Raw genomic sequence first — 25013 nt, 5'->3', positions numbered from 1 at the left:
GGGGGATTAGAAGAGAATTGGGTGGGGGGGGGGGAGATTGGGAAGAGAATGGGGTACGGGGAGGGTAGAATCGGTATAATGGGGTTCAGGTAAGAGGACTGGGGAGACGGGGGGGGGGGGGGGAATCAGGGGACACGAGACTGATATGTAGAACCTATTTGTGAGGATTTTAGGTTCCCGAGAATGGATATCTCCACATTTGGAGGTCATTATGGGAACCAGAATTCAAATTATTTGAGCCAAACCTTCTATCCAGACAGGCTGGGGAAAGGTTACATCATCTGGTAGATTTCCATGATATATAATAAAAATTATATTATATATATATAAAAAAAAAAAACATTTTATAATAAAAAAAACAAGTAAATGTTTATTTTTTTCTATTAAATTGTAATAATAATAAAAAAAAATGATATATGAAAATTATAAATAAATAAGAGAAGACGTCTTTATAATCAATCATACATAAATATTTTATTTAGGATAAGTCGGTTTCTATGTGGAAACTTCTTTATATAAAATAAAATGTTCACTTTCCATCGTTTGCAAACGTTCCTCCGTTGTAATATTTGGTAAATGGTTTTTGGTACCGGTATCATCACAGTCTCCCCCCTCCCCCCCCCAACCTCGTAAAACTGAGAAAGTAAAAATTTATATTTGCCTTTTTTAGGCAGCTTAAAAAAAAAAAAGTGTCTCTCGGCGGCGTGGAAAGTCGGGGGTGGTCTGCAACTGAGGTAGCCCAAACTGTCTTAATGGCATAGAGAAAGTTATTTTGGGGAAGGTCTCTGGATTTTTGGGTTCCTTCGACAGTCAATGTCCTCAAAAATACAACATTTGGCCAAAATGTATGGATTTCCCTCCCCGGTGATGGAGTTCAGGTGTTTCCGGCAACAATACTGTTAATACTACAACGTACACAGGCATTGTAGACAATTGTGCTCTTCCAACCTGATCTTGAAGGTCCTTTAGTGTTCCGTCAGATCTGTGCCCCTCAGTACAAAGCCAGATCCAAAAAAAAAAAAAAAAAAGACACGGTTTGACCAGTTTGGTGTGGAGGGATTTTTGTCCTGCACAGAGCCCTGACCCCCCAAACCCTACTGTGAACACCTTTGGGATGGATTGAAACCCCCAATTATGAGCCAGGTCTTTTTATTGGTGCCCAACATGAGGCTTGAGGATATAGGCATCCCCAACATCAGTACCTGACTTCACAAACTCCCACAGACACCCTCCAAAATCTCGTGGAAAGCTTTCCTAGAAGAGTGGAAGCTCTTTAGACACAAAAGGGAGGCCAACTTCATATCCATGGCCATGGTTTGGTCCCAACAAGCTCATAGATGGTCAAGTCAAGATGGCTTGGTCAAGTGTCCCTGACTTGAAGTGGACCTTCAAAATCCTGTTGAGATGGGACCACCATGGCTCACCTCTGTAGGATGCTGGGCGTCTGATGGCACGTTGCCAATCACGTAGGATTTGGTGTAGGATAAGTTTTTGACTCCAGAGAACCCAGAAGAACTCGTGGTAGAGATGAAAGCTTCGTGCAATAAAAATTGTTCATGCTTCACCAGCCTCTACTAGTTGACTGAATTGGGGTCGGCCATCGGTAATGTATGGAGAACTTCATCAAGGAGCTGCAGGGCCCGATGCAGGTGAACTTCTATCCAACACGGCGTCTGCTTGATGCTCTGACGCGGGTAATCCGGCCCCCATCCCTTGACAAAGCTGAGACGCAGGATACAGAGACGGCGGAGGTCATCCACGCCGATACCAGCCGCTGCCGACAGACCTACAAAAGAGAACACGTCAGAACAGTGAGGGCTTAAGGCCACATAGGGGCACCCAGACGGTCGCCGCCAAACCCAATCATCTTCGCCCAAGACTTGGAACACACAGTAGGAACCAAAGTCTCTATGGAACCATTTAATAAAATAAAGTGCGGTCAAATTTTGTCAGTAGGTCAAACCGCCATATACTATCCATGGCTACCATGATACGCCATCTACTATCCATGGCTACCATGATACGCCATCTACTATCCATGGCTACCATGATACCCCATCTACTATCCATGGCTACCATGATACCCCATCTACTATCCATGGCTACCATGATACCCCATCTACTATCCATGGCTACCATGATACCCCATCTACTATCCATGGCTACCATGATACCCCATCTACTATCCATGGATACCATGATACGCCATCTACTATCCATGGCTACCATGATACCCCATCTACTATCCATGGATACCATGATACGCCATCTACTATCCATGGCTACCATGATACGCCATCTACTATCCATGGCTACCATGATACGCCATCTACTATCCATGGCTACCATGATACCCCATCTACTTTCCATGGCTACCATGATACGCCATCTACTATCCATGGCTACCATGATACGCCATCTACTTTCCATGGCTACCATGATACGCCATCTACTATCCATGGCTACCATGATACGCCATCTACTATCCATGGCTACCATGATACGCCATCTACTATCCATGGCTACCATGATACGCCATCTACTATCCATGGCTACCATGATACGCCATCTACTATCCATGGCTACCATGATACGCCATCTACTATCCATGGCTACCATGATACGCCATCTACTATCCATGGCTACCATGATACGCCATCTACTATCCATGGCTACCATGATACGCCATCTACTATCCATGGCTACCATGATACGCCATCTACTATCCATGGCTACCATGATACGCCATCTACTATCCATGGCAGGACTCGGTACTTACTGACAGCTGGGGCGATTCCACCCACAGACCCAGGACCAGGGATTGTCCCAGCCACCGCCGCAGCTTGGGCTGCTGCCGCCGCCTGTGCCGTGGCTGCTTGCTGCTGCATCTGGCGGTGACACTGTCGCAAATCGAACACCTGAGGAAGGCAATGGAAAAAAAGGTTCCCGGGTTACAGATGCAGAGGTTCTGAAAAACGGATTTCAAAATGATGGGATTAGAGAAGAAGGAATGGTTACCTTGATGTAGGCTCCGGGGTAGATTTTGTGCACGGCATCCCCCGGGGCCCGACCCGCCTCCCTGTCCAGGTAGTAACTCTGTACGAAGACTGCATGGTCGCTGAGACAGCGCATCCAGACGTCACCCTCTCCGCGGCACTCCAACTGAACGCCCTTCCCGATGTGAAGCCTAAAAAACACACGGAGAGCATATTTCATCACCCAATTCTAAAATATTACAATAAAAAAAAATTGATGTCTGTCACCTGTGATGGGTTTTTTTGGATGATAAAAAATAAAATCAGGCAGGTAGCATTTTTGGGAGGACAGCATGGGGTCCCTACAGGACTGAGGGAGCAAGGAGGGCAATAGAAGGCCCCTTCAGGACCGAGGGAGCATGGAAAGCAGTATAGTCTCCCTCCAGGACTTTTGGGTGGAAAGACAACAGTATGGGCTTCCTCCAGGGCCAGAGAGTACAGCAAGGAAAGTCTGGGTTTCCTCAGACTGAATGGAGCAGAGAGGACAATCCCCAAGAAGGCTGCAGAGAGGTAGGTATGGGGTCCCTCCAGGATTGAGGGGAGCAGTGAGAACAGTATCCCCAGGCCTGATTTGATGTAGAGAGGGATGTATGGGGTCCCTCCGGGATTAAGGGGAGCAGATAGGACAGTACAGGGTTCCCTCAAGATGAAAGGCTGCAGAGAGGGATTACGGGGTCTCTCCACGATTGAGGGGGAGCAGGGAGAACAGTATAGGGTTTCCCCAGGTCTGATTTGATGCAGAGAGGGAAGTATGAAGTCCCTCCATGGCTAAAGGGTGCTGAGAGGACAGTATTCAGAGAAGCTGGAAAGGCATTATAGGGCTCCCCCAAAACTAAGATGTACAGAGGGAACTATAGCGTGCTTACAGGACTTAAGGAAGCACAGAAGACACTATGAAGTTCCTCAAGAAGTAAGGGGTGTTGAGAAGACAGTATGGGGTCCCTTAAAGTCTAGGAGGTTCAGAGAGGACAGTATTGAGTCCTAGGGCTTCGAGAAGCTGAAAAGACAGTATAGGGTTCCCCCACGACTAAGGGGTGCAGAGAGGCAAGTATAGGGTGCCTACAGGACTGAGGGAAGCATATGGGACAGTATTGAGTTCCTCCAGGACTTAAAGAAGCTGGAAAGACAGAACGGGGCTCCCCCATGATGAAGGGGATGCACAGGATTAAGTATAGGGTGCCTACAGGACTTATGGACAATATGGATTGCCTCAGGAACTAAGGGTTGCTGAGAAGAAAGTATGGGGTCACTTTAAGCCTGGGAGGTGCAGAGAGGACAGTATTGAGTCCTAAGACTTCGAGAAGCTGAAAAGACAGTATAGGGTTCCCCCCATGACTAAGGGATGCAGAGAGGCAAGTATAGGGTGCCTAGAGGACTGAGGGAAGCATATGGGACAGTATGAGGTTCCTCAAGAACTAAGGGTTGCTGAGAGGACAGTATTGAGTTCCTCCAGGACTCAGAAGCTGGAAAGACAGTATAGTGCTCCCCTAAGACTAGGGGATGCAGAGAGGTAAGTATAGGGTTCCTACAGGACTGAGGGAAGTATAGGGAACAGTATGAGGTTCCCAAGAGCTAAGGGGCGAAGACAGGACAGTATTGAGTTCCTCCAGGACTTAAAGAAGCTGGAAAGACAGAACGGGGCTCCCCCAAGATGAAGGGGATGCACAGGAGTAAGTATAGGGTGCCTACAGGACTTATGGACAGTATGGATTTCCTCAGGAACTAAGGGTTGCTGAGAAGAAAGTATGGGGTAACTTTAAGCCTGGGAGGTGCAGAGAGGACAGCATTGCGTCCCTCCAGGACCCAGGGAAGCTAAAAAGAGTATAGTGCTCCCCAATGACTAGGAGATGCAGAGATGGAAGTATAGGGTGCCTACAGGACTGAGGGGAGCATGGAGGACAGTATGAGGTTCCAAGAACTAAGGGGTGCAGAGAGGATAGTATTGAGTTCCTCCAGGACTCAAAGAAGCTGGAAAGACAGCATGGGGCTCTCCCACAATTAAGGGATGCAGAGAGTGGATTATAGGGTGTCTACAGGACTTAGGTAAGCATGGATGACAGTATGGAGATCCTCAAGAACTAAGGGGTGCCAAGAGGACAGTATAGGGTTCCACCAAGCCTCAGGTCCAAAATATTAAATATGTATATAATGCTTTAAACCAAATGCAGTTGGATCGAAGCTGGGGCATTATGCAATTCAAAACAAACAAAAACACAGACGTATGAAAAGCCTTAAATGTATATGGTGTCAATTGAACTGCGCCGTTTGGACCGTTGGGTTTTATGAAGGGGGAAAAAAAAAAATATTTCTATAGGGAAGCACCCCAAATCTGAAACATCCCATCGGAGTCGTCAACAAAACCACAGTTAGATGTGGTGTTTTGCACCTCACCTGGCCCTCTCGCTGGTGTCAGTTCGATGCACATTGGACAGCTGACCCAAACAGAATCGGTCACCTCCAGACGGGTCTACATATCCGTCCACCGTGACAATGGGGCAGTTTGATGGCACCTTAAAGATTTCTCCGACCTGGACGTCCATCTCGAAGTAGGCGACAGAACACCAGAACTCCGGACCTTTCAGAAGCAAGCAGGTTACAGAAGTTAAATCAGGAACTCGAAGATGCCTCCAACCCCCAAAAAAATAAATAAAAAACATACCTGGGTGATTGGAAACGGGGTGCTGGTACTGGGGGGAGCTTTGGTGGAGGGACCCTGCGAGGAAAAGTAAGGTTAGATGCAAACTTCAAATGTTGTTGCATATTAGAAGAGTTCATGTAGTACTGTTCTCGGGAACCCAAGTGTCAGATGGGGTACCCCCCCTCCCCGCTATTCTTCCACCCCTTAAATGTTCTGCCTACTCCCAAACCCTTTACACCAGATTCCTTCCACTAGGCATGTGCTGTCAAGTACCATTTAGATTAAAACCTATAATGATTGGTTTATAATGGTTCCGGGACTTCACCCAATAGTCTGGAACCGGATTTCAAAACTTTCAGGACACAGAAGTTGGTTGCACCAAAAAAAGGTCAACAGTGTAGAACTTACAGTACTGGTTGGGATGGTGAAGCGAGGGCTGTTGGTTTCCTCGCCCATTAGATTGCACTGGATTGGGTGAATACGCCGCCGTGCTGTTTCCTGTCCAGGCTGCACAATAGAAATCAGCAATTCATGAGAGCAAGCCGAAAAAAACAAAGGTAGGCCTTAAGTTCTAACAGTTTCACTGGATGTACTTACTGTGGTAGGGCTGCTTGGGTGGTGATGGGTAACCGTTACTCTGAGAGGTGTGAGTTGGGGTGGGTGGAGGAGAGGAGGACACCATTTGCTGCGGAGAACCCATTGTCATCAGGCCTTCACCATGTGTGAGAGAAGGCAGAGGGCAACCAGGAGGTACTGCATGAGAAGAAGGCATTATGGAGACGGTGGAAAGCACAGAACTCATCAGAAGATGTGGCCATTGATCGAATACTATCATGGAGATCTGGTGTATGATCTGGCCACTATACTCTAGGTCAGGAGATCTCAAAACGATTCTCAGATCTTAGTGGTGCATGTTAAGAGAATTTAACAAAGTACCAGGAAACCTAACTACTTTGTATCATTACTCAAAAACGCCGCCATGTTCCCCAAAAATGCACGGTTGGTGAGATTTGAGAAGCCTATACTGTAAATAAGGACCAACCAGTTGCTGTATAAAAGGGTTATCACTACTTTCCCATGGCCACTTGGATACCCAGTGCATAGGACCTTCATTAAACCCCAGAAGAGGGTCAATCAGTATCAAGTGATATCCCTACCTGCTCTATTTAGATATTTGGTGAAAAGAAGCTTCATTTAACCCTGAATAAGGTCCCACCAGTGATAAAGTGATATCAGTACCTTTATGTGCTGTCCTGGGTATCTGGTGCCCAGAACCTTCAATCAACCATAGATAAGGTCCCACCAGTGATGTATAAAAGTGATAACAGTACCCACCCTACATGTTGTCCTTGGTATCTGGTGCCCAGGACCTTCACTTAATCCTAGATAAGGTCCCACCAGTGATGTATAAAGTAATATCAATACCCCTAAATGTTGTCTTTGGTATCTGGTGCCCACAACCTTCACTTAACCCCAGATAAGATCCCAGTAGTGGTGAATAATGTCATTTGACCTCCTCTATATGTTGTCCTGGGTATCTGGTTCCAAGAACCTTCAACCGACCCTAGATTAGGTCCCACCAGAGAAGTATAAAGTTATATCAGTACCTTTATGGGTAGTGCTGAGTAACTGGTGCCCAGGACCTTCCACTTAATCCTACATAAGGTCCCACCAGTGATGTATAAAGTAATATCAATACCCCTACATGTTGTCCTTGGTATCTGGTGCCCACAACCTTCACTTAACCCCAGATAAGATCCCAGTAGTGGTGAATGATGTCATATCACCTCCTCTATGTGTTGTCCTTGATATCTGGTTCCAAGAACCTTCAACCGACCCTAGATTAGGTCCCACCAGTGAAGTATAAAGTTATATCAGTACCTTTATGGGTTGTGCTGAGTAACTGGTACCCAGGACCTTCACTTAATCCTAGATAAGGTCCCACCAGTGATGTATAACAGTGATAACAGTACCCCCCCCCCCCCCACATGTTGTCCTTGGTATCTGGTGCCCACAACCTTCACTTAACCCCAGATAAGATCCCAGTAGTGGTGAATAATGTCATTTGACCTCCTCTATATGTTGTCCTGGGTATCTGGTTACAAGAACCTTCAACCGACCCTAGATTAGGTCCCACCAGAGAAGTATAAAGTTATATCAGTACCTTTATGGGTTGTGCTGAGTAACTGGTGCCCAGGACCTTCACTTAATCCTAGATAAGGTCCCACCAGTGATGTATAACAGTGATAACAGTACCCCCCCTACATGTTGTCCTTGGTATCTGGTGCCTACAACCTTCACTTAAACCCAGATAAGATCCCAGTAGTAGTGAATGATGTCATATCACCTCCTCTATGTGTTGTCCTTGATATCTGGTTCCAAGAACCTTCAACCGACCCTAGATTAGGTCCCACCAGTGAAGTATAAAGTTATATCAGTACCTTTATGGGTTGTGCTGAGTAACTGGTGCCCAGGACCTTCCACTTAATCCTACATAAGGTCCCACCAGTGATGTATAAAGTAATATCAATACCCCTAAATGTTGTCTTTGGTATCTGGTGCCCACAACCTTCACTTAACCCCAGATAAGATCCCAGTAGTGGTGAATGATGTCATATCACCTCCTCTATGTGTTGTCCTGGGTATCTGGTTCCAAGGACCTTCAACCGACCCTAGATTAGGTCCCACCAGAGAAGTATAAAGTTATATCAGTACCTTTATGGGTAGTGCTGAGTAACTGGTGCCCAGGACCTTCCACTTAATCCTAGATAAGGTCCCACCAGTTATGTATAACAGTGATAACAGTACCCCCCCCCCCCCCCCCTACATGTTGTCCTTGGTATCTGGTGCCCACAACCTTTCACTTAACCCCAGATAAGATCCCAGTAGTGGTGAATAATGTCATATCACCTCCTCTATATGTTGTCCTGGGTATCTGGTTCCAAGAACCTTCAACCGACCCTAGATTAGGTCCCACCAGTGAAGTATAAAGTTATATCAGTACCTTTATGGGTTGTGCTGAGTAACTGGTGCCCAGGACCTTCCACTTAATCCTAGATAAGGTCCCACCAGTGATGTATAAAGTAATATCAATACCCCTAAATGTTGTCTTTGGTGTATCTGGTGCCTACAACCTTCACTTAACCCCAGATAAGGTCCCACTAGTAATGAACAAAGGTATCAGCACCACTATGTGTTGTACTGGGTAACTGGTGACCAAGACCTTCAACTTAACCCAGGATAAGGGTCCAAAGATGTATAAAGTGATGTCAGCCCCTCTTATGTGTTGTCCTGGGTATCTGGCGCCAAGAACCTTAACTGTAACTGGTGACCAAGACCTTAACTTAACCCTGGAAAAGGTCACAAAGTTTAGTATCTAGACCAGGGATTTGCAATTAGCGGACCTCCAGCTGTTGCAGAACTACAAGTCCCATGCGGCATAGTGAGACTCTGTCAGCCACAAGAATGACACCCAGAGGCATGATGGGACTTGTAGTTTTGCAACAGCTGGAGGTCCGCTAAATTGCATATCCCTGACTTAGACCCTTTACCCAATCTTAGGAGGTCTCACTAGTGACAAATAAATATGATTGTACAACCTCCCTGTGTCCTCCAGGATATGTGTTACAGAGAACATCGTTCACCAATGTGACACCAAGTAGGCAATGGAAACTGCTGGAGAGGGTCTTACCAGTTGGTGACATGGGCATGTTCGAGTACATGCCAACGTTGGACTGAGGGCTTTTGGGTAGCGTTAGAGGCGGCAGAGATGGTCTGTAGCTGTCCGAAGATGTCATTTGAGGTAAAGAAGGGCGTTGGACAGATTGTTGGAGGTCTTGAGATGCTGAGAGGCATGAAGGAGCTTCCATATCACAGTCATGAGAATACTCCTCTTTTACAGACCGACACGGGGTGGCTAGAACAACAGAAACCAAAAACTCAGGCAATCGCTGAAGAAGAAGAGAAGGAAAGACAAGAACAGAAGGAAAGACAAAGATGGGAAGGGGGGGGGGGGGCGAGATAAAGAGGGAAAAAGACGAAGAGAAGAAAATACTAAGAAAAGACGTAAAGGAAAAAGACAAAGAAAAAAGACGGGGAGAACAGACGTAAAGGGGGAGAATGGACGAAGAGGGGAAAAAGACGAAGAGGGGGGGAAAAGGACGAAGAAGAGGACGAAGAAAAAAAAGACAGAGGGGGAGAATAAACGAAGATGGGAAAAGACGAAGAGGGGATAAGGACGAAGAGGGGAAAAGGACGAAGAGGGGAAAAGGACGAAGAGGGGAAAAGGACGAAGAGGGGAAAAGGACGAAGAGGGGAAAAGGACGAAAAAAAAAAGACAGAGGGGGGAAAAGACGAAGAGGGGAAAAAGACGAAGAAAAAAAAGACAGAGGAGGAGAACAGACGTAAAGGGGGAGAATGGACGAAGAGGGGAAAGAGACGAAGAGGGGAAAGAGACGAAGAGGGGAAAGAGACGAAGAGGGGAAAGAGACGAAGAGGGGAAAGAGACGAAGAGGGGAAAGAGACGAAGAGGGGAAAGAGACGAAGAGGGGAAAGACAGAGGGGAAAGACAGAGGGGGAGAACAGACGTAAAGGGGGAGAACAGACGTAAAGGGGGAGAACGGACGAAGAGGGGAAAAAGACGAAGAGGGGAAAGAGACGAAGAGGGGAAAGAGACGAAGAGGGGAAAGAGACGAAGAGGGGAAAGAGACGAAGAGGGGAAAGAGACGAAGAGGGGAAAGAGACGAAGAGGGGAAAGAGACGAAGAGGGGAAAGAGACGAAGAGGGGCAAGAGACGAAGAGGGGCAAGAGACGAAGAGGGGCAAGAGACGAAGAGGGGAAAGAGACGAAGAGGGGAAAGAGACGAAGAGGGGCAAGAGACGAAGAGGGGCAAGAGACGAAGAGGGGAAAGAGACGAAGAGGGGAAAGAGACGAAGAGGGGAAAGAGACGAAGAGGGGAAAGAGACGAAGAGGGGAAAGAGAGGAAGAGGGGGAGAACAGACGTAAAGGGGGAGAATGGACGAAGAGGGGAAAAAGACGAAGAGGGGAAAGAGACGAAGAAAAAAGACAGAGGGGGAGAACAGACGTAAAGGGGGAGAATGGACGAAGAGGGGAAAAAGACGAAGAGGGGGGGAAAAAGACGAAGAGGGGGGGGGAAAAGACGAAGAGGGGGGGGGAAAAGACGAAGAGGGGGGGGAAAAGACGAAGAGGGGGGGAAAAGACGAAGAGGGGGGGAAAAAGACGAAGAGGGTGGGAAAAGGACGAAGAAGAGGACGGAAAAAAAAAGACAGAGGGGGAGAATGAACGAAGATGGGAAAAGATGAAGAGGGGATAAGGACGAAGAGGGGAAAAGGACGAAGAGGGGAAAAGGACGAAGAGGGGAAAAGGACGAAGAGGGGAAAAGGACGAAGAGGGGAAAAGGACGAAGAGGGGAAAAGGACGAAAGAAAAAAAGACAGAGGGGGAGAACAGACGTAAAGGGGGAGAATGGACGAAGAGGGGAAAAGGAAGAAAGAAAAAAGACAGAGGGGGAGAACAGACGTAAAGGGGGAGAACGGACGAAGAGGGGAAAAAGACGAAGAGGGGAAAAAGACGAAGAGGGGAAAAAGACGAAGAGGGGAAAAAGACGAAGAGGGGAAAAAGACGAAGAGGGGAAAAAGACGAAGAGGGGAAAAAGACGAAGAGGGGAAAAAGACAGAGGGAGAGAACAGACGTAAAGGGGGAGAATGGAACAAAGAGGGGAAAAAGACGAAGAGGGGAAAAGGACGAAAGAAAAAAGACAGAGGGGGAGAACAGACGTAAAGGGGGAGAATGGACGAAGAGGGGAAAAAGACGAAGAAAAAAGACAGAGGGGGAGAACAGACGAAGAGGGAAAAAGACGAAGAGGGAAAAAGACAAAGAAAAAAGACAGAGGGGGAGAACAGACGTAAAGGGGGAGAATGGACGAAGAGGGGAAAAGGACGAAGAGGGGAAAAGGAAGAAAGAAAAAAGACAGAGGGGGAGAACAGACGTAAAGGGGGAGAATGGACGAAGAGGGGAAAAAAGACGAAGAAAACAGACGTAAAGGGGGAGAATGAACGAAGAGGGGAAAAAGACGAAGAGGGGAAAAAGACGAAGAGGGGAAAAAGACGAATAAAACAGACGTAAAGGGGGAGAACGGACGAAGAGGGGAAAAGACGAAGAAAAGAAAGAGACGTAGAGCGGGAGAACAGACGTAGAGCGGGAGAACAGACGTAGAGCGAAAAGACGAAGAGAAGAAAAGACAAAGGCGTGAAGGGGAGAACAGGCGTAAAGGGGGAGGGGAAAAGGCGAAGAGGGGAGAAGACGTACATGAGAAAAAGACGTAGAGGGGGAGAACAGACGTAAAAAGAGGGGAAAAGACAAAAAGGAGAAGGAAATGTAGAAGACCAAACTCACCTACACTTGGGATGCTCAAACCTGCGATAAAAGAAACCTACTTTTAGTCAATCCTTCACAGTTCTCTACAATTCCTGTACCCGTGCAGACCTCCACACTCACCAATGCCAGGAGACACCACCCGCTCGTAGTGGTACGGGTTCACACACACGCTGTCATACTTCAGGTCGAAGGCGTACTGACAAAACTTGACGTGTTTCAGTTCGTTTTTGTGCAGGTCTGGCCAACGCCACAAGCGGGCATAGATGACGTGAGGGAAACCCTTTCTACCGGCAACCTACGGGAGGAAAGAGAGGGCAATTAGGTGGCTGATAAAGACCTTTTCTAGATGTGAAGCATTTTTTCCCCAAAAAAAGTGGAGCCAAGTGGGCGTGTCCCCCCTGTGGTCACATGGATCAGTCCTAGTGGTGTAGCAAAGGGCTCCTGCACCACCCCAACTCCCTCCACACTTATCTCAATCTTTTTAGGTATTTTCCTGCAAATGGAACTCCTAGTGCATTAAACCCAGGAACATCCTTGGGGATGCTATGTCTCACATTGGGCATTGGTCGGAGTGGCCACCATGACATAAGAAGAAGAAGCTAGATGGACATGTGAAGGACCTTTCATGAAAAATTTCATAAAATGTAACAATTTTCTCCAACATGAATGAAAAAAAATATATACGTTAAAAAGATCCAATCCTCCACATTGTATCAGAGGAAAGCCTCTGGGGGGGGTCAGGAAGCGCGTATATTGCACGCAATTGTCGGATTACCTTATCGTGAATTTGCAGGCATGGCTAATGATCGTTCAAGCGATGGACGCGGTCTTAAAAATTCCAGTTTTGGTGATGTCCGTCAACAATTTGTTTTCCTAATGGTATTATTTTACCGAGATGGACAAACCACCAGCCGAAAATAGGACCTCTCTTCTGTGGGCAGGTTGTGTTCTAGAGAAAGACAGGTCCCCTTTAACGGAGACACGGCTGAGAATAGACTCCGCCTTCGTCTTGTAAAAGTGATGGAGAGAAAAACCTGTGTGGTCACATTCCTGCCGAGTACCCTCAGGCCTGGAGTCAGTTCATGTTAACCCTTTAGCTCCAGGGCAGAAGGGACACAATATGGAGGAATGTGGCTGAAAGGAAGAGGTTCTGCAGCAGCAGAATGACAGGTGGGGGGAGAAGCGGCCCTGCTGGTTTCTCCTGCACTGTTTATAAGAAGCTGGAAGTGAAGTCTCCCTCCCCCTCCCATCCTCTCCCCAGAGGTCTTCAGAGCAGACAAAACATCCCCCCCACCAGCCTGCTAGACAGTGAGTCATCATACTGCAAGCCCAGCTACTAATTGTAGAGGAGGGGAGAGAGAGAGAGCGGGTAGAGAGAGAGAGCGCGGGGAGGGAGAGAGCGAGGAGAGAGAGAGAGAGAGAGCGAGGAGAGAGGGAGAGAGCGAGGAGAGAGGGAGAGAGCGAGGAGAGAGGGAGAGAGCGAGGAGAGAGGGAGAGAGCGAGGAGAGAGGGAGAGAGCGAGGAGAGAGGGAGAGAGCGAGGAGAGAGGGAGAGAGCGAGGAGAGAGGGAGAGAGCGAGGAGAGAGGGAGAGAGCGAGGAGAGAGGGAGAGAGCGAGGAGAGAGGGAGAGAGCGAGGGGAGGGAGAGAGCGAGGGGAGGGAGAGAGCGCGGGGAGGGAGAGCGCATGCGAGGAGAGAGGGAGAGAGCGCGGGGAGGGAGAGAGCGCGAGGGGAGGGAGAGAGCGCGAGGGGAGGGAGAGAGCGCGAGGGGAGGGAGAGAGCGCGAGGGGAGGGAGAGAGCGCGAGGGGAGGGAGAGAGCGCGAGGGGAGGGAGAGAGCGCGGGGAGGGAGAGAGCGCGGGGAGGGAGAGAGCGCGGGGAGGGAGAGAGATAGAGCGCGGAGAGAGAGCGCGTGCGAGGAGAGAGAGGGAGAGAGCGAGGAGAGAGCAAGAGAGCGCGGGGAGGGAGAGAGCGCGGGGAGGGAGAGAGCGAGGAGAGAGCGCGGGGAGGGAGAGAGCGCGGGGAGGAGTATGCGAGAGAGAGAACGAGAAAGCACGGGAGAGTAAAAGGAGGGACAGTGCAGGAGAGAGGGACAAGAGCATGGGAGAGAGAGAAAGCATGATAGGGAGGAGAGCGTGGGATAGGGGTGAGAGAGGGAGATGGAGCGTAGGGGAGGGAGTGCGGGAGAGAGACCAACACACTAGGGATATACTGCAAAAGACAGAAACAAGATGGAAAGACACCCAACAAGAGAGCAAGGACGACTGCCAGAGGAAGGGGTATAGGGGATACAGAGGGGAAGTCAGGTCAGGGTAAAGGGAGGTATAATGGAGGGGGGAGGTCAGGGTTCAGAGGGGTATAATGAAGGGGGAGGTCAGGGTTCAGAGGGGTACAGTGGAGGAGGTGGTCAGGGTTCAGAGTGGTACAATGGAAGAGGAGGTCAGGGTTCAGAGGGGTATAATGAAGGGGGAGTTAAGGGGTTGGAGATGTATAATAAAGGGGGTCAGGGTTCAGAGGGATATAATGGAGGGGAGGTCAGAGGGATATAATGGAGGGGGGGTCAGGGTTCAGAGGTGTATAATGGAGGGGGGAGGTCACAGGGGTATAATGGAGGGGGTCAGGGTTCAGAGAGATATAATGGAGGGGGAGGTCAGAAGGGTATAATGGGGGGGGGGTCAGGGTTCAGAGGGATATAATGGAGGGGGAGGTCAGAAGGGTATAATGGAGGGGGGGTCAGGGTTCAGAGGGGTATAATGGAGGGGGGGGTCAGGGTTCAGAGGTGTATAATGGAGGGGGGGGGGGTCAGGGTTCAGAGGGGTATAATGGAGGGGGGGTCAGGGTTCAGAGGTGTATAATGGAGGGGGGAGGTCACAGGGGTATAATGGAGGGGGGTCAGGGTTCAGAGAGATATAATGGAGGGGGAGGTCAGAAGGGTATAATGGAGGGGGGGGTCAGGGTTCAGAGGTGTATAATGGAGGGGGGAGGTCACAGGGGTATAATGGAGGGGGAAGGACAGGGTTCAGAGATATATAATGGAGGGGGAGGTCAGAGGTGTATAATGGAGGGGGGGTCAGGGTTCGGAGGGGTATAATGGAGGGGGGGGTCATGGTTCGGAGGGGTATTTGGGGGGTTCCCAGACAGAGGGGTGTCGAGCAATTAATGGAGAAGGTCCGCTGCCAATCACACCTCCCGGTATAGACACGGACAGACCATCTCACCCCCGTTAACCCTTCATGCACCCCTCAGCCACCTACCTGCAGCCGCCCGTCCAGCGTGCGTTGGATGGTGACGCATTTGCTGGGGTGAACGCCGTTGGTGGTGATGGCGGTGATGAGCGAGTCCAGCTCGTCCTTCTTCTCCTTCAGCTTCTTCACCAGACTCTCGATGGCTCTCTTGGCGAAGCCCTCATTCTCCCCCCCCTGCCGATGGCACATCAGACTGTGCACAATGCTCAGGCAGGCATCGTTGCTGTTGGGGGGAGTCAGTGACATGGCGGGGATCGCCTGCAACAGGAAGAAAGAAAAAAAAACGCACATCGGTTAGGAGACAGAGAGAGAGCGGAGACATTCACACAACCGCACGCTGCGCCCACACAGCCGCCATCGCCGGGCAAAGACCCTGCCAAAAGGGGGGGGGGGTCTATAGACAACTTCAGCTGGACCCAAGAGCTAACAATCATCCGCGCACACATGCAATGGATGGGAAGCTACAAACCCCGCGGCCGGCTCGGAGGAAATGACCAGATGGAGGGAGGAGGAGGAGAGAGAAAAATGTATTTATAGGAGACAAATACAGACGAGAGAGCGGAGAGAAAGAGACAGCGGGGGTGGGGGGGCAAGAAGAGACACCCCCCCCCCCCCCACATGACTCACTGAGCAGACAGAGACAAACCGCCGTCCCCAGACACAACACAAGGCGGGCAGGAAACAGCATGGAAAGCAAAACATCAACATTCCAAGAGGCGGGGAGGGGGTCCAGCCCCAGGAGCTGACAATCTACATATACACCCCCAGGCAGCTGACATTCAGCAGCACAATGAGACCCTCACCCCAGGAGCTTACTATCTAAGAGTTTAAAAAGTGCCTGTCCCCTGGAGTTTACAGTCTAATGTATAATAAGACCCTGTCCCCTGGAGTTCACAGTCTAGGAGCTATAACGAGACCCTGACCTCAGGAGCTTACTATCTAAGAGTTTAAAAAGTACCTGTCCCCCAGAATTTACAGTCTAGGGGTATAATAAGACTCTGACCCCAGGAGCTTACAATCTAAGAGTTTAAAAAGTACCTGTCCCCCAGAATTTACAGTCTAGGGGTATAATAAGACTCTGATCCCAGGAGCTTACAGTCTAGAGGTATAATGAGATCCTGACCCCAGGAGCTTACAGTCTAGAGGTATAATGAGACCCTGACCCCAGGAGCTTACAGTCTAGAAGTATGAGACCCTGACCCCAGGAGCTTACAGTCTAGAGATATAATGAGACCCTGACCCCAGGAGCTTACAGTCTAGAGATATAATGAGACCCTGACCCCAGGAGCTTACAGTCTAGAGATATAATGAGACCCTGACCCCAGGAGCTTACAATCTAGGGGGTATAATGAGACCCTGACCCCAGGAGCTTACAGTCTAGAAGTATAATGAGATCCTGACCCAAGGAGCTTACAGTCTAGAGGTATAATGAGATCCTGACCCCAGGAGCTTACAGTCTAGAGATATAATGAGACCCTCACCCCAGGAGCTTACAGTCTAGAGGTATAATGAGATCCTGACCCCAGGAGCTTACAGTCTAGAGATATAATGAGACCCTGACCCCAGGAGCTTACAATCTAGGGGGTATAATGAGACCCTGACCCCAGGAGCTTACAATCTAGGGGGTATAATGAGACCCTGACCCAAGGAGCTTACAGTCTAGAGGTATAATGAGATCCTGACCCCAGGAGCTTACAGTCTAGAGATATAATGAGACCCTGACCCCAGGAGCTTACAGTCTAGAGGTATAATGAGATCCTGACCCCAGGAGCTTACAGTCTAGAGATATAATGAGACCCTGACCCCAGGAGCTTACAATCTAGGGGGTATAATGAGACCCTGACCCCAGGAGCTTACAATCTAGGGGGTATAATGAGACCCTGACCCAAGGAGCTTACAGTCTAGAGGTATAATGAGATCCTGACCCCAGGAGCTTACAGTCTAGAGATATAATGAGACCCTGACCCCAGGAGCTTACAGTCTAGAGATATAATGAGACCCTGACCCCAGGAGCTTACAGTCTAGGGGGTATAATGAGACCCTGACCCCAGGAGCTTACAATCTAGGGGGTATAATGAGACCCTGACCCAAGGAGCTTACAGTCTAGAGGTATAATGAGATCCTGACCCCAGGAGCTTACAGTCTAGAGATATAATGAGACCCTGACCCCAGGAGCTTACAGTCTAGAGATATAATGAGACCCTGACCCCAGGAGCTTACAATCTAGGGGGTATAATGAGACCCTGACCCAAGGAGCTTACAATCTAGGGGGTATAATGAGACCCTGACCCCAGGAGCTTACAATCTAGGGGGTATAATGAGACCCTGACCCAAGGAGCTTACAGTCTAGAGGTATAATGAGATCCTGACCCCAGGAGCTTACAGTCTAGAGATATAATGAGACCCTGACCCCAGGAGCTTACAGTCTAGAGATATAATGAGACCCTGACCCCAGGAGCTTACAATCTAGGGGGTATAATGAGACCCTGACCCCAGGAGCTTACAATCTAGGGGGTATAATGAGACCCTGACCCCAGGAGCTTACAGTCTAAAGGTAGAATGGGATCCTGACCCCAGGAGCTTACAATCTAATGTATAACAAGACCCTGACCCCAGGAGCTTACAGTCTAGTGGTATAATGAGACCCCGACCCCAGGAGCTTACAATCTAGAGGTGTAATGAGATCCTGTCCCCAGGAGCTTACAGTCTAGAGGTATAATGAGACCCTGACCCCAGGAGCTTACAGTCTAGAGGTATAATGAGACCCTGACCCAAGGAGCTTACAGTCTAGTGGTATAATGAGACCCTGACCCCAGGAGCTTACAGTCTAGAGGTATAATGAGACCCCGACCCCAGGAGCTTACAGTCTAAAGGTAGAATGGGATCCTGACCCCAGGAGCTTACAATCTAATGTATAACAAGACCCTGACCCCAGGAGCTTACAGTCTAGTGGTATAATGAGACCCCGACCCCAGGAGCTTACAATCTAGAGGTGTAATGAGATCCTGTCCCCAGGAGCTTACAGTCTAGAGGTATAATGAGACCCTGACCCAAGGAGCTTACAGTCTAGTGGTATAATGAGACCCTGACCCAAGGAGCTTACAGTCTAGTGGTATAATGAGACCCTGACCCCAGGAGCTTACAGTCTAGAGGTATAATGAGACCCCGACCCCAGGAGCTTACAGTCTAGTGGTATGAGACCCCGACCCCAGGAGCTTACAGTCTACTGTATAATGACATCCTGACCCCAGGAGCTTACAGTCTAGTGGTATAATGAGACCCTGACCCCAGGAGCTTACAGTCTAGTGGTATGAGACCCCGACCCCAGGAGCTTACAGTCTACTGTATAATGACATCCTGACCCCAGGAGCTTACAGTCTAGTGGTATAATGAGACCCTGACCCAAGGAGCTTACAGTCTAGAGGTATAATGAGACCCCGACCCCAGGAGCTTACAGTCTACTGTATAATGACATCCTGACCCCAGGAGCTTACAGTCTAGAGGTATAACGAGACCCTGACCCCAGGAGCTTACAGTCTAGTGGTATAATGAGACCCTGACCCAAGGAGCTTACAGTCTAGAGGTATAACGAGACCCTGACCCCAGGAGCTTACAGTCTAGTGGTATAATGAGACCCTGACCCCAGGAGCTTACAGTCTAGTGGTATAATGAGACCCTGACCCCAGGAGCTTACAGTCTAGTGGTATAATGAGACCCTGACCCAAGGAGCTTACAGTCTAGTGGTATAATGAGACCCTGACCCCAGGAGCTTACAGTCTAGAGGTATAACAAGACCCTGACCCCAGGAGCTTACAATCTAATGTATAACAAGACCCTGACCCCAGGAGCTTACAGTCTAGTGGTATAATGAGACCCTGACCCCAGGAGCTTACAATCTAGAGGTATAATGAGATCCTGTCCCCAGGAGCTTACAGTCTAGAGGTATAATGAGATCCTGACCCAAGGAGCTTACAGTCTAGTGGTATAATGAGACCCTGACCCCAGGAGCTTACAGTCTAGAGGTATAATGAGATCCTGACCCAAGGAGCTTACAGTCTAGTGGTATAATGAGACCCTGACCCAAGGAGCTTACAGTCTAGAGGTATAATGAGACCCTGACCCAAGGAGCTTACAGTCTAGAGGTATAATGAGATCCTGACCCCAGGAGCTTACAGTCTAGTGGTATAATGAGACCCTGACCCAAGGAGCTTACAGTCTAGAGGTATAATGAGACCCTGACCCAAGGAGCTTACAGTCTAGAGGTATAATGAGACCCCGACCCCAGGAGCTTACAGTCTACTGTATAATGACATCCTGACCCCAGGAGCTTACAGTCTAGTGGTATAATGAGACCCTGACCCAAGGAGCTTACAGTCTAGAGGTATAATGAGACCCTGACCCAAGGAGCTTACAGTCTAGAGGTATAATGAGACCCTGACCCCAGGAGCTTACAGTCTAGTGGTATGAGACCCTGACCCAAGGAGCTTACAGTCTAGAGGTATAATGAGACCCCGACCCCAGGAGCTTACAGTCTAGAGGTATAATGAGACCCTGACCCCAGGAGCTTGCAGTCTAGAGATATAATGAGACCCTGACCCCAGGAGCTTACATATCCGGCGACTTTCCATAAACAAGCAGAAGAACATTGGCGGGGAATCGCGGCGCCGTACATCCGAGGAATCGATCTCATACAATGTAACGAACGCCGAGATCCCTCGCAAGACGATAACAATCGGCTCCGGACAGATATTCCGAGCGCGGCGTCATAACAATCGATGGCGGACTGAGACGATCGGATGGCGGACTGAGACGATCGGATTGGTGGACTGAGACGATCGGATTGGCGGACTGAGACGATCGGATTGGTGGACTGAGACGATCGGATTGGCGGACTGAGACGATCGGATTGGCGGACTGAGACGATCGGATTGGCGGACTGAGACGATCGGACGGCGGACTGAGATGAACGATCACCAGAGACACAACGCAATCGACCGCTCGCCACTTCCATCGACCAGCAGAATCCGAAAGTCAAAGCCGATCAGCGGAATGGATCTCCAATACACTTCCATGGAAGGCGATCAGATTTATCGATCGGGCTGATCCTGATATTCCGAATCGCTCGACAAACGTAAACAGCGGTTGTATCGATCGATCAATCAATGGAGGGAGGGGGAGGGGAGGATTGCATGTGAAGATCTATAGAATGTGTACTTACCCCCTCAGAGAGCCCCTCCCCGAATATCTCATCGTCGTCTGTGGGGTACCGGGGTCCCCCCAGCTCCAGGCTGCCATATGACATGGTGGTGAATCAGGCGGTGGGGGACATGGCCAGGAGACACACAGCCCCTTCCTGGGGGAGGGGACGGCCCCGCCTCTAACAGGCTTTAATGTCTACAGGTGACCACAATCTCCCCCCCCCCCCCCCAGGGTATTAACCCCTCCAGGGCAAAACAATAGGACTGTTTAAAAACAGACATGAAGGTGTGATGGCGGGGGAAGGGGTTTCCTGTGCTCACTCCACTTCCTGTCCAAGGAGAGAAGCCAGCACTGGAGGCTCCTGACATGGCTGCTGGTGGTGGTGGGGCCTGATAACGAGAGGTGTGTGGGGGAGGGGGGAGACAAAGGAAGTGGGGGATGGGGGGTATACAGGGTCAGGTCAGGACTTCCATGAGTTGTGAACCACCTCAGCAGCAGAGGTTGGAGATTCTGCTGAAGCGCCCCAAGGCGGCCGCCTCTTCTGCCCACCCCGGGGGGCCCTGGCGATGGGGGACACAGCTCTACATACATCCCATAATACTCACAACTCCTCAGCTGGCCGTGCAGAACCTCCACGGGGTCATCACTTGGCGGAGACTCCACTCTATATCCTCCCTGACCACCTCCTACATCTCCCTTAATTACCCCACTTCATCTATCGCTGCGCCCCTCTGTCTCCAGAAGACTGTGTCCTGCGGCCCTCTACCTCCAGAAGACTGTGTCCTGCGGCCCTCTACCTCCAGAAGACTGTGTCCTGCGCCCCTCTACCTCCAGAAGACTGTGTCCTGCGCCCCTCTACCTCCAGAAGACTGTGTCCTGCGCCCCTCTACCTCCAGAAGACTGTGTCCTGCGCCCCTCTACCTCCAGAAGACTGTGTCCTGCGCCCCTCTACCTCCAGAAGACTGTGTCCTGCGCCCCTCTACCTCCAGAAGACTGTGTCCTGCGCCCCTCTACCTCCAGAAGACTGTGTCCTGCGCCCCTCTACCTCCAGAAGACTGTGTCCTGCGCCCCTCTACCTCCAGAAGACTGTGTCCTGCGCCCCTCTACCTCCAGAAGACTGTGTCCTGCGCCCCTCTACCTCCAGAAGACTGTGTCCTGCGCCCCTCTACCTCCAGAAGACTGTGTCCTGCGCCCCTCTACCTCCAGAAGACTGTGTCCTGCGCCCCTCTACCTCCAGAAGACTGTGTCCTGCTCCCCTCTACCTCCAGAAGACTGTGTCCTGCAGCCCTCTATTTCCAGAAGACTGTGTCCTGCGCCCTTCTACCTCCAGAAGACTGTGTCCTGCAGCCCCTCTACCTCCAGAAGACTGTGTCCTGCGCCCCTCTACCTCCAGAAGACTGTGTCCTGCGCCCCTCTACCTCCAGAAGACTGTGTCCTGCGCCCCTCTACCTCCAGAAGACTGTGTCCTGCGCCCCTCTACCTCCAGAAGACTGTGTCCTGCGCCCCTCTACCTCCAGAAGACTGTGTCCTGTGCCCCTCTACCTCCAGAAGACTGTGTCCTGCAGCCCTCTATTTCCAGAAGACTGTGTCCTGCGCCCCTCTACCTCCAGAAGACTGTGTCCTGCGCCCCTCTACCTCCAGAAGACTGTGCCCTGCGCCCCTCTACCTCCAGAAGACTGTGTCCTGCGCCCCTCTACCTCCAGAAGACTGTGTCCTGCGCCCCTCTACCTCCAGAAGACTGTGTCCTGCACCCCTCTACCTCCAGAAGACTGTGTCCTGCGCCCTTCTACCTCCAGAAGACTGTGTCCTGCAGCCCCTCTACCTCCAGAAGACTGTGTCCTGCAGCCCCTCTACCTCCAGAAGACTGTGTCCTGCAGCCCCTCTACCTCCAGAAGACTGTGTCCTGCGCCCCTCTACCTCCAGAAGACTGTGTCCTGCGCCCCTCTACCTCCAGAAGACTGTGTCCTGCGCCCCTCTACCTCCAGAAGACTGTGTCCTGCACCCCTCTACCTCCAGAAGACTGTGTCCTGCGCCCCTCTACCTCCAGAAGACTGTGTCCTGCGCCCCTCTACCTCCAGAAGACTGTGTCCTGCGCCCCTCTACCTCCAGAAGACTGTGTCCTGCGCCCCTCTACCTCCAGAAGACTGTGTCCTGCGCCCCTCTACCTCCAGAAGACTGTGTCCTGCGCCCCTCTACCTCCAGAAGACTGTGTCCTGCAGCCCTCTATTTCCAGAAGACTGTGTCCTGCGCCCCTCTACCTCCAGAAGACTGTGTCCTGCGCCCCTCTACCTCCAGAAGACTGTGTCCTGCGCCCCTCTACCTCCAGAAGACTGTGTCCTGCGCCCCTCTACCTCCAGAAGACTGTGTCCTGCGCCCCTCTACCTCCAGAAGACTGTGTCCTGCAGCCCTCTATTTCCAGAAGACTGTGTCCTGCGCCCCTCTACCTCCAGAAGACTGTGTCCTGCGCCCCTCTACCTCCAGAAGACTGTGTCCTGCACCCCTCTACCTCCAGAAGACTGTGTCCTGCGCCCCTCTACCTCCAGAAGACTGTGTCCTGCGCCCCTCTACCTCCAGAAGACTGTGTCCTGCGCCCCTCTACCTCCAGAAGACTGTGTCCTGCGCCCCTCTACCTCCAGAAGACTGTGTCCTGCGCCCCTCTACCTCCAGAAGACTGTGTCCTGCGCCCCTCTACCTCCAGAAGACTGTGTCCTGCGCCCCTCTACCTCCAGAAGACTGTGTCCTGCGCCCCTCTATTTCCAGAAGACTGTGTCCTGCGCCCCTCTACCTCCAGAAGACTGTGTCCTGCGCCCCTCTACCTCCAGAAGACTGTGTCCTGTGCCCCTCTACCTCCAGAAGACTGTGTCCTGCAGCCCTCTATTTCCAGAAGACTGTGTCCTGCGCCCCTCTACCTCCAGAAGACTGTGTCCTGCAGCCCTCTATTTCCAGAAGACTGTGTCCTGCGCCCCTCTACCTCCAGAAGACTGTGTCCTGCGCCCCTCTACCTCCAGAAGACTGTGTCCTGCGCCCCTCTACCTCCAGAAGACTGTGTCCTGCGCCCCTCTACCTCCAGAAGACTGTGTCCTGCGCCCCTCTACCTCCAGAAGACTGTGTCCTGCGCCCCTCTACCTCCAGAAGACTGTGTCCTGCGCCCCTCTACCTCCAGAAGACTGTGTCCTGCAGCCCTCTATTTCCAGAAGACTGTGTCCTGCGCCCCTCTACCTCCAGAAGACTGTGTCCTGCGCCCCTCTACCTCCAGAAGACTGTGTCCTGCGCCCCTCTACCTCCAGAAGACTGTGTCCTGTGCCCCTCTACCTCCAGAAGACTGTGTCCTGCAGCCCTCTATTTCCAGAAGACTGTGTCCTGCGCCCCTCTACCTCCAGAAGACTGTGTCCTGCGCCCCTCTACCTCCAGAAGACTGTGTCCTGCGCCCCTCTACCTCCAGAAGACTGTGTCCTGCGCCCCTCTACCTCCAGAAGACTGTGTCCTGCGCCCCTCTACCTCCAGAAGACTGTGTCCTGCAGCCCTCTATTTCCAGAAGACTGTGTCCTGCGCCCCTCTACCTCCAGAAGACTGTGTCCTGCGCCCCTCTACCTCCAGAAGACTGTGTCCTGCGCCCCTCTACCTCCAGAAGACTGTGTCCTGCGCCCCTCTACCTCCAGAAGACTGTGTCCTGCAGCCCTCTATTTCCAGAAGACTGTGTCCTGCGCCCCTCTACCTCCAGAAGACTGTGTCCTGCGCCCCTCTACCTCCAGAAGACTGTGTCCTGCGCCCCTCTACCTCCAGAAGACTGTGTCCTGCGCCCCTCTACCTCCAGAAGACTGTGTCCTGTGCCCCTCTACCTCCAGAAGACTGTGTCCTGCAGCCCTCTATTTCCAGAAGACTGTGTCCTGCGCCCCTCTACCTCCAGAAGACTGTGTCCTGCGCCCCTCTACCTCCAGAAGACTGTGTCCTGCGCCCCTCTACCTCCAGAAGACTGTGTCCTGTGCCCCTCTACCTCCAGAAGACTGTGTCCTGCGCCCCTCTACCTCCAGAAGACTGTGTCCTGCAGCCCTCTATTTCCAGAAGACTGTGTCCTGCGCCCCTCTACCTCCAGAAGACTGTGTCCTGCGCCCCTCTATCTCTGTATTCTCTCTTATCTCGTACTTGGTGAAGTCTTCTCCTTCCGCCTCATCTCTGTCCTGTATACACGTGTCTTCTCTCTTTCTCAGATGTCTCTCCCCTCTTCTCCTTCCGGCTATAGGAGGTCTCTATATCCTTCTTCTGTCTCTCCTCTCTTGTCCTTCTCAGATGCCTCTCCCTCTTGGATATCTCTCTTCTACCCTTACTCTCTACCCATCTCTCTCTTTTTCCCTCTTGGATGTCTCTCCCCTCTACTCCTCACTGTAGGAGGTCTCTAGATCCTCTTTTTGACTCTCCTCTCTCTCGCCCTTCTCGGATGTCTCTGCCTTCTCCCTCTTGGAAGTCTCTCCTTTCAGTCTTCTCAGATATTTCTCTCTCTTTTCC

General features: G+C 50.9%; 1 protein-coding gene across 6 annotated transcripts; it reads right to left on the bottom strand.

Moving 5' to 3' along the window:
• Positions 1–448: 448 nt before the first annotated feature.
• LOC143942543 (mothers against decapentaplegic homolog 4-like) lies at positions 449–22793 on the bottom strand. Of its 6 annotated transcripts, none has more exons than XM_077463869.1 (14): positions 22397–22469; positions 21773–22364; positions 21116–21741; positions 15321–15569; positions 12189–12363; positions 12087–12107; positions 9365–9589; positions 6271–6426; positions 6082–6180; positions 5695–5748; positions 5427–5610; positions 3019–3187; positions 2780–2918; positions 449–1786 (listed from the first exon to the last, which is right to left on the bottom strand). In XM_077463869.1, the coding sequence occupies exons 4-14, from the start codon at positions 15555–15557 to the stop codon at positions 1575–1577; spliced, it is 1671 nt and encodes a 556-aa protein (XP_077319995.1). In that variant the 5' UTR covers positions 15558–15569; positions 21116–21741; positions 21773–22364; positions 22397–22469; the 3' UTR covers positions 449–1574. The 6 variants fall into 6 exon arrangements, with proteins under 6 accessions (XP_077319995.1, XP_077319996.1, XP_077319997.1 ...); XM_077463870.1 differs by having other exon boundaries at positions 21116–22021; positions 22053–22364; XM_077463871.1 differs by lacking the exon at positions 22397–22469 and adding an exon at positions 22707–22793 and having other exon boundaries at positions 21116–22364.
• Between the last annotated feature and the right edge of the window lie 2220 nt (positions 22794–25013).

Source organism: Lithobates pipiens, unplaced genomic scaffold (genome assembly GCF_037356315.1).
Source record: "Lithobates pipiens isolate NorthernLeopardFrog02 unplaced genomic scaffold, aLitPip1_a1.2 Scaffold_30, whole genome shotgun sequence".
NCBI lineage: Eukaryota > Metazoa > Chordata > Amphibia > Anura > Ranidae > Lithobates > Lithobates pipiens.
The sequence above is the reverse complement of the archived record's forward strand: the minus strand, read 5'-3'. Positions and strand labels throughout refer to the sequence as shown.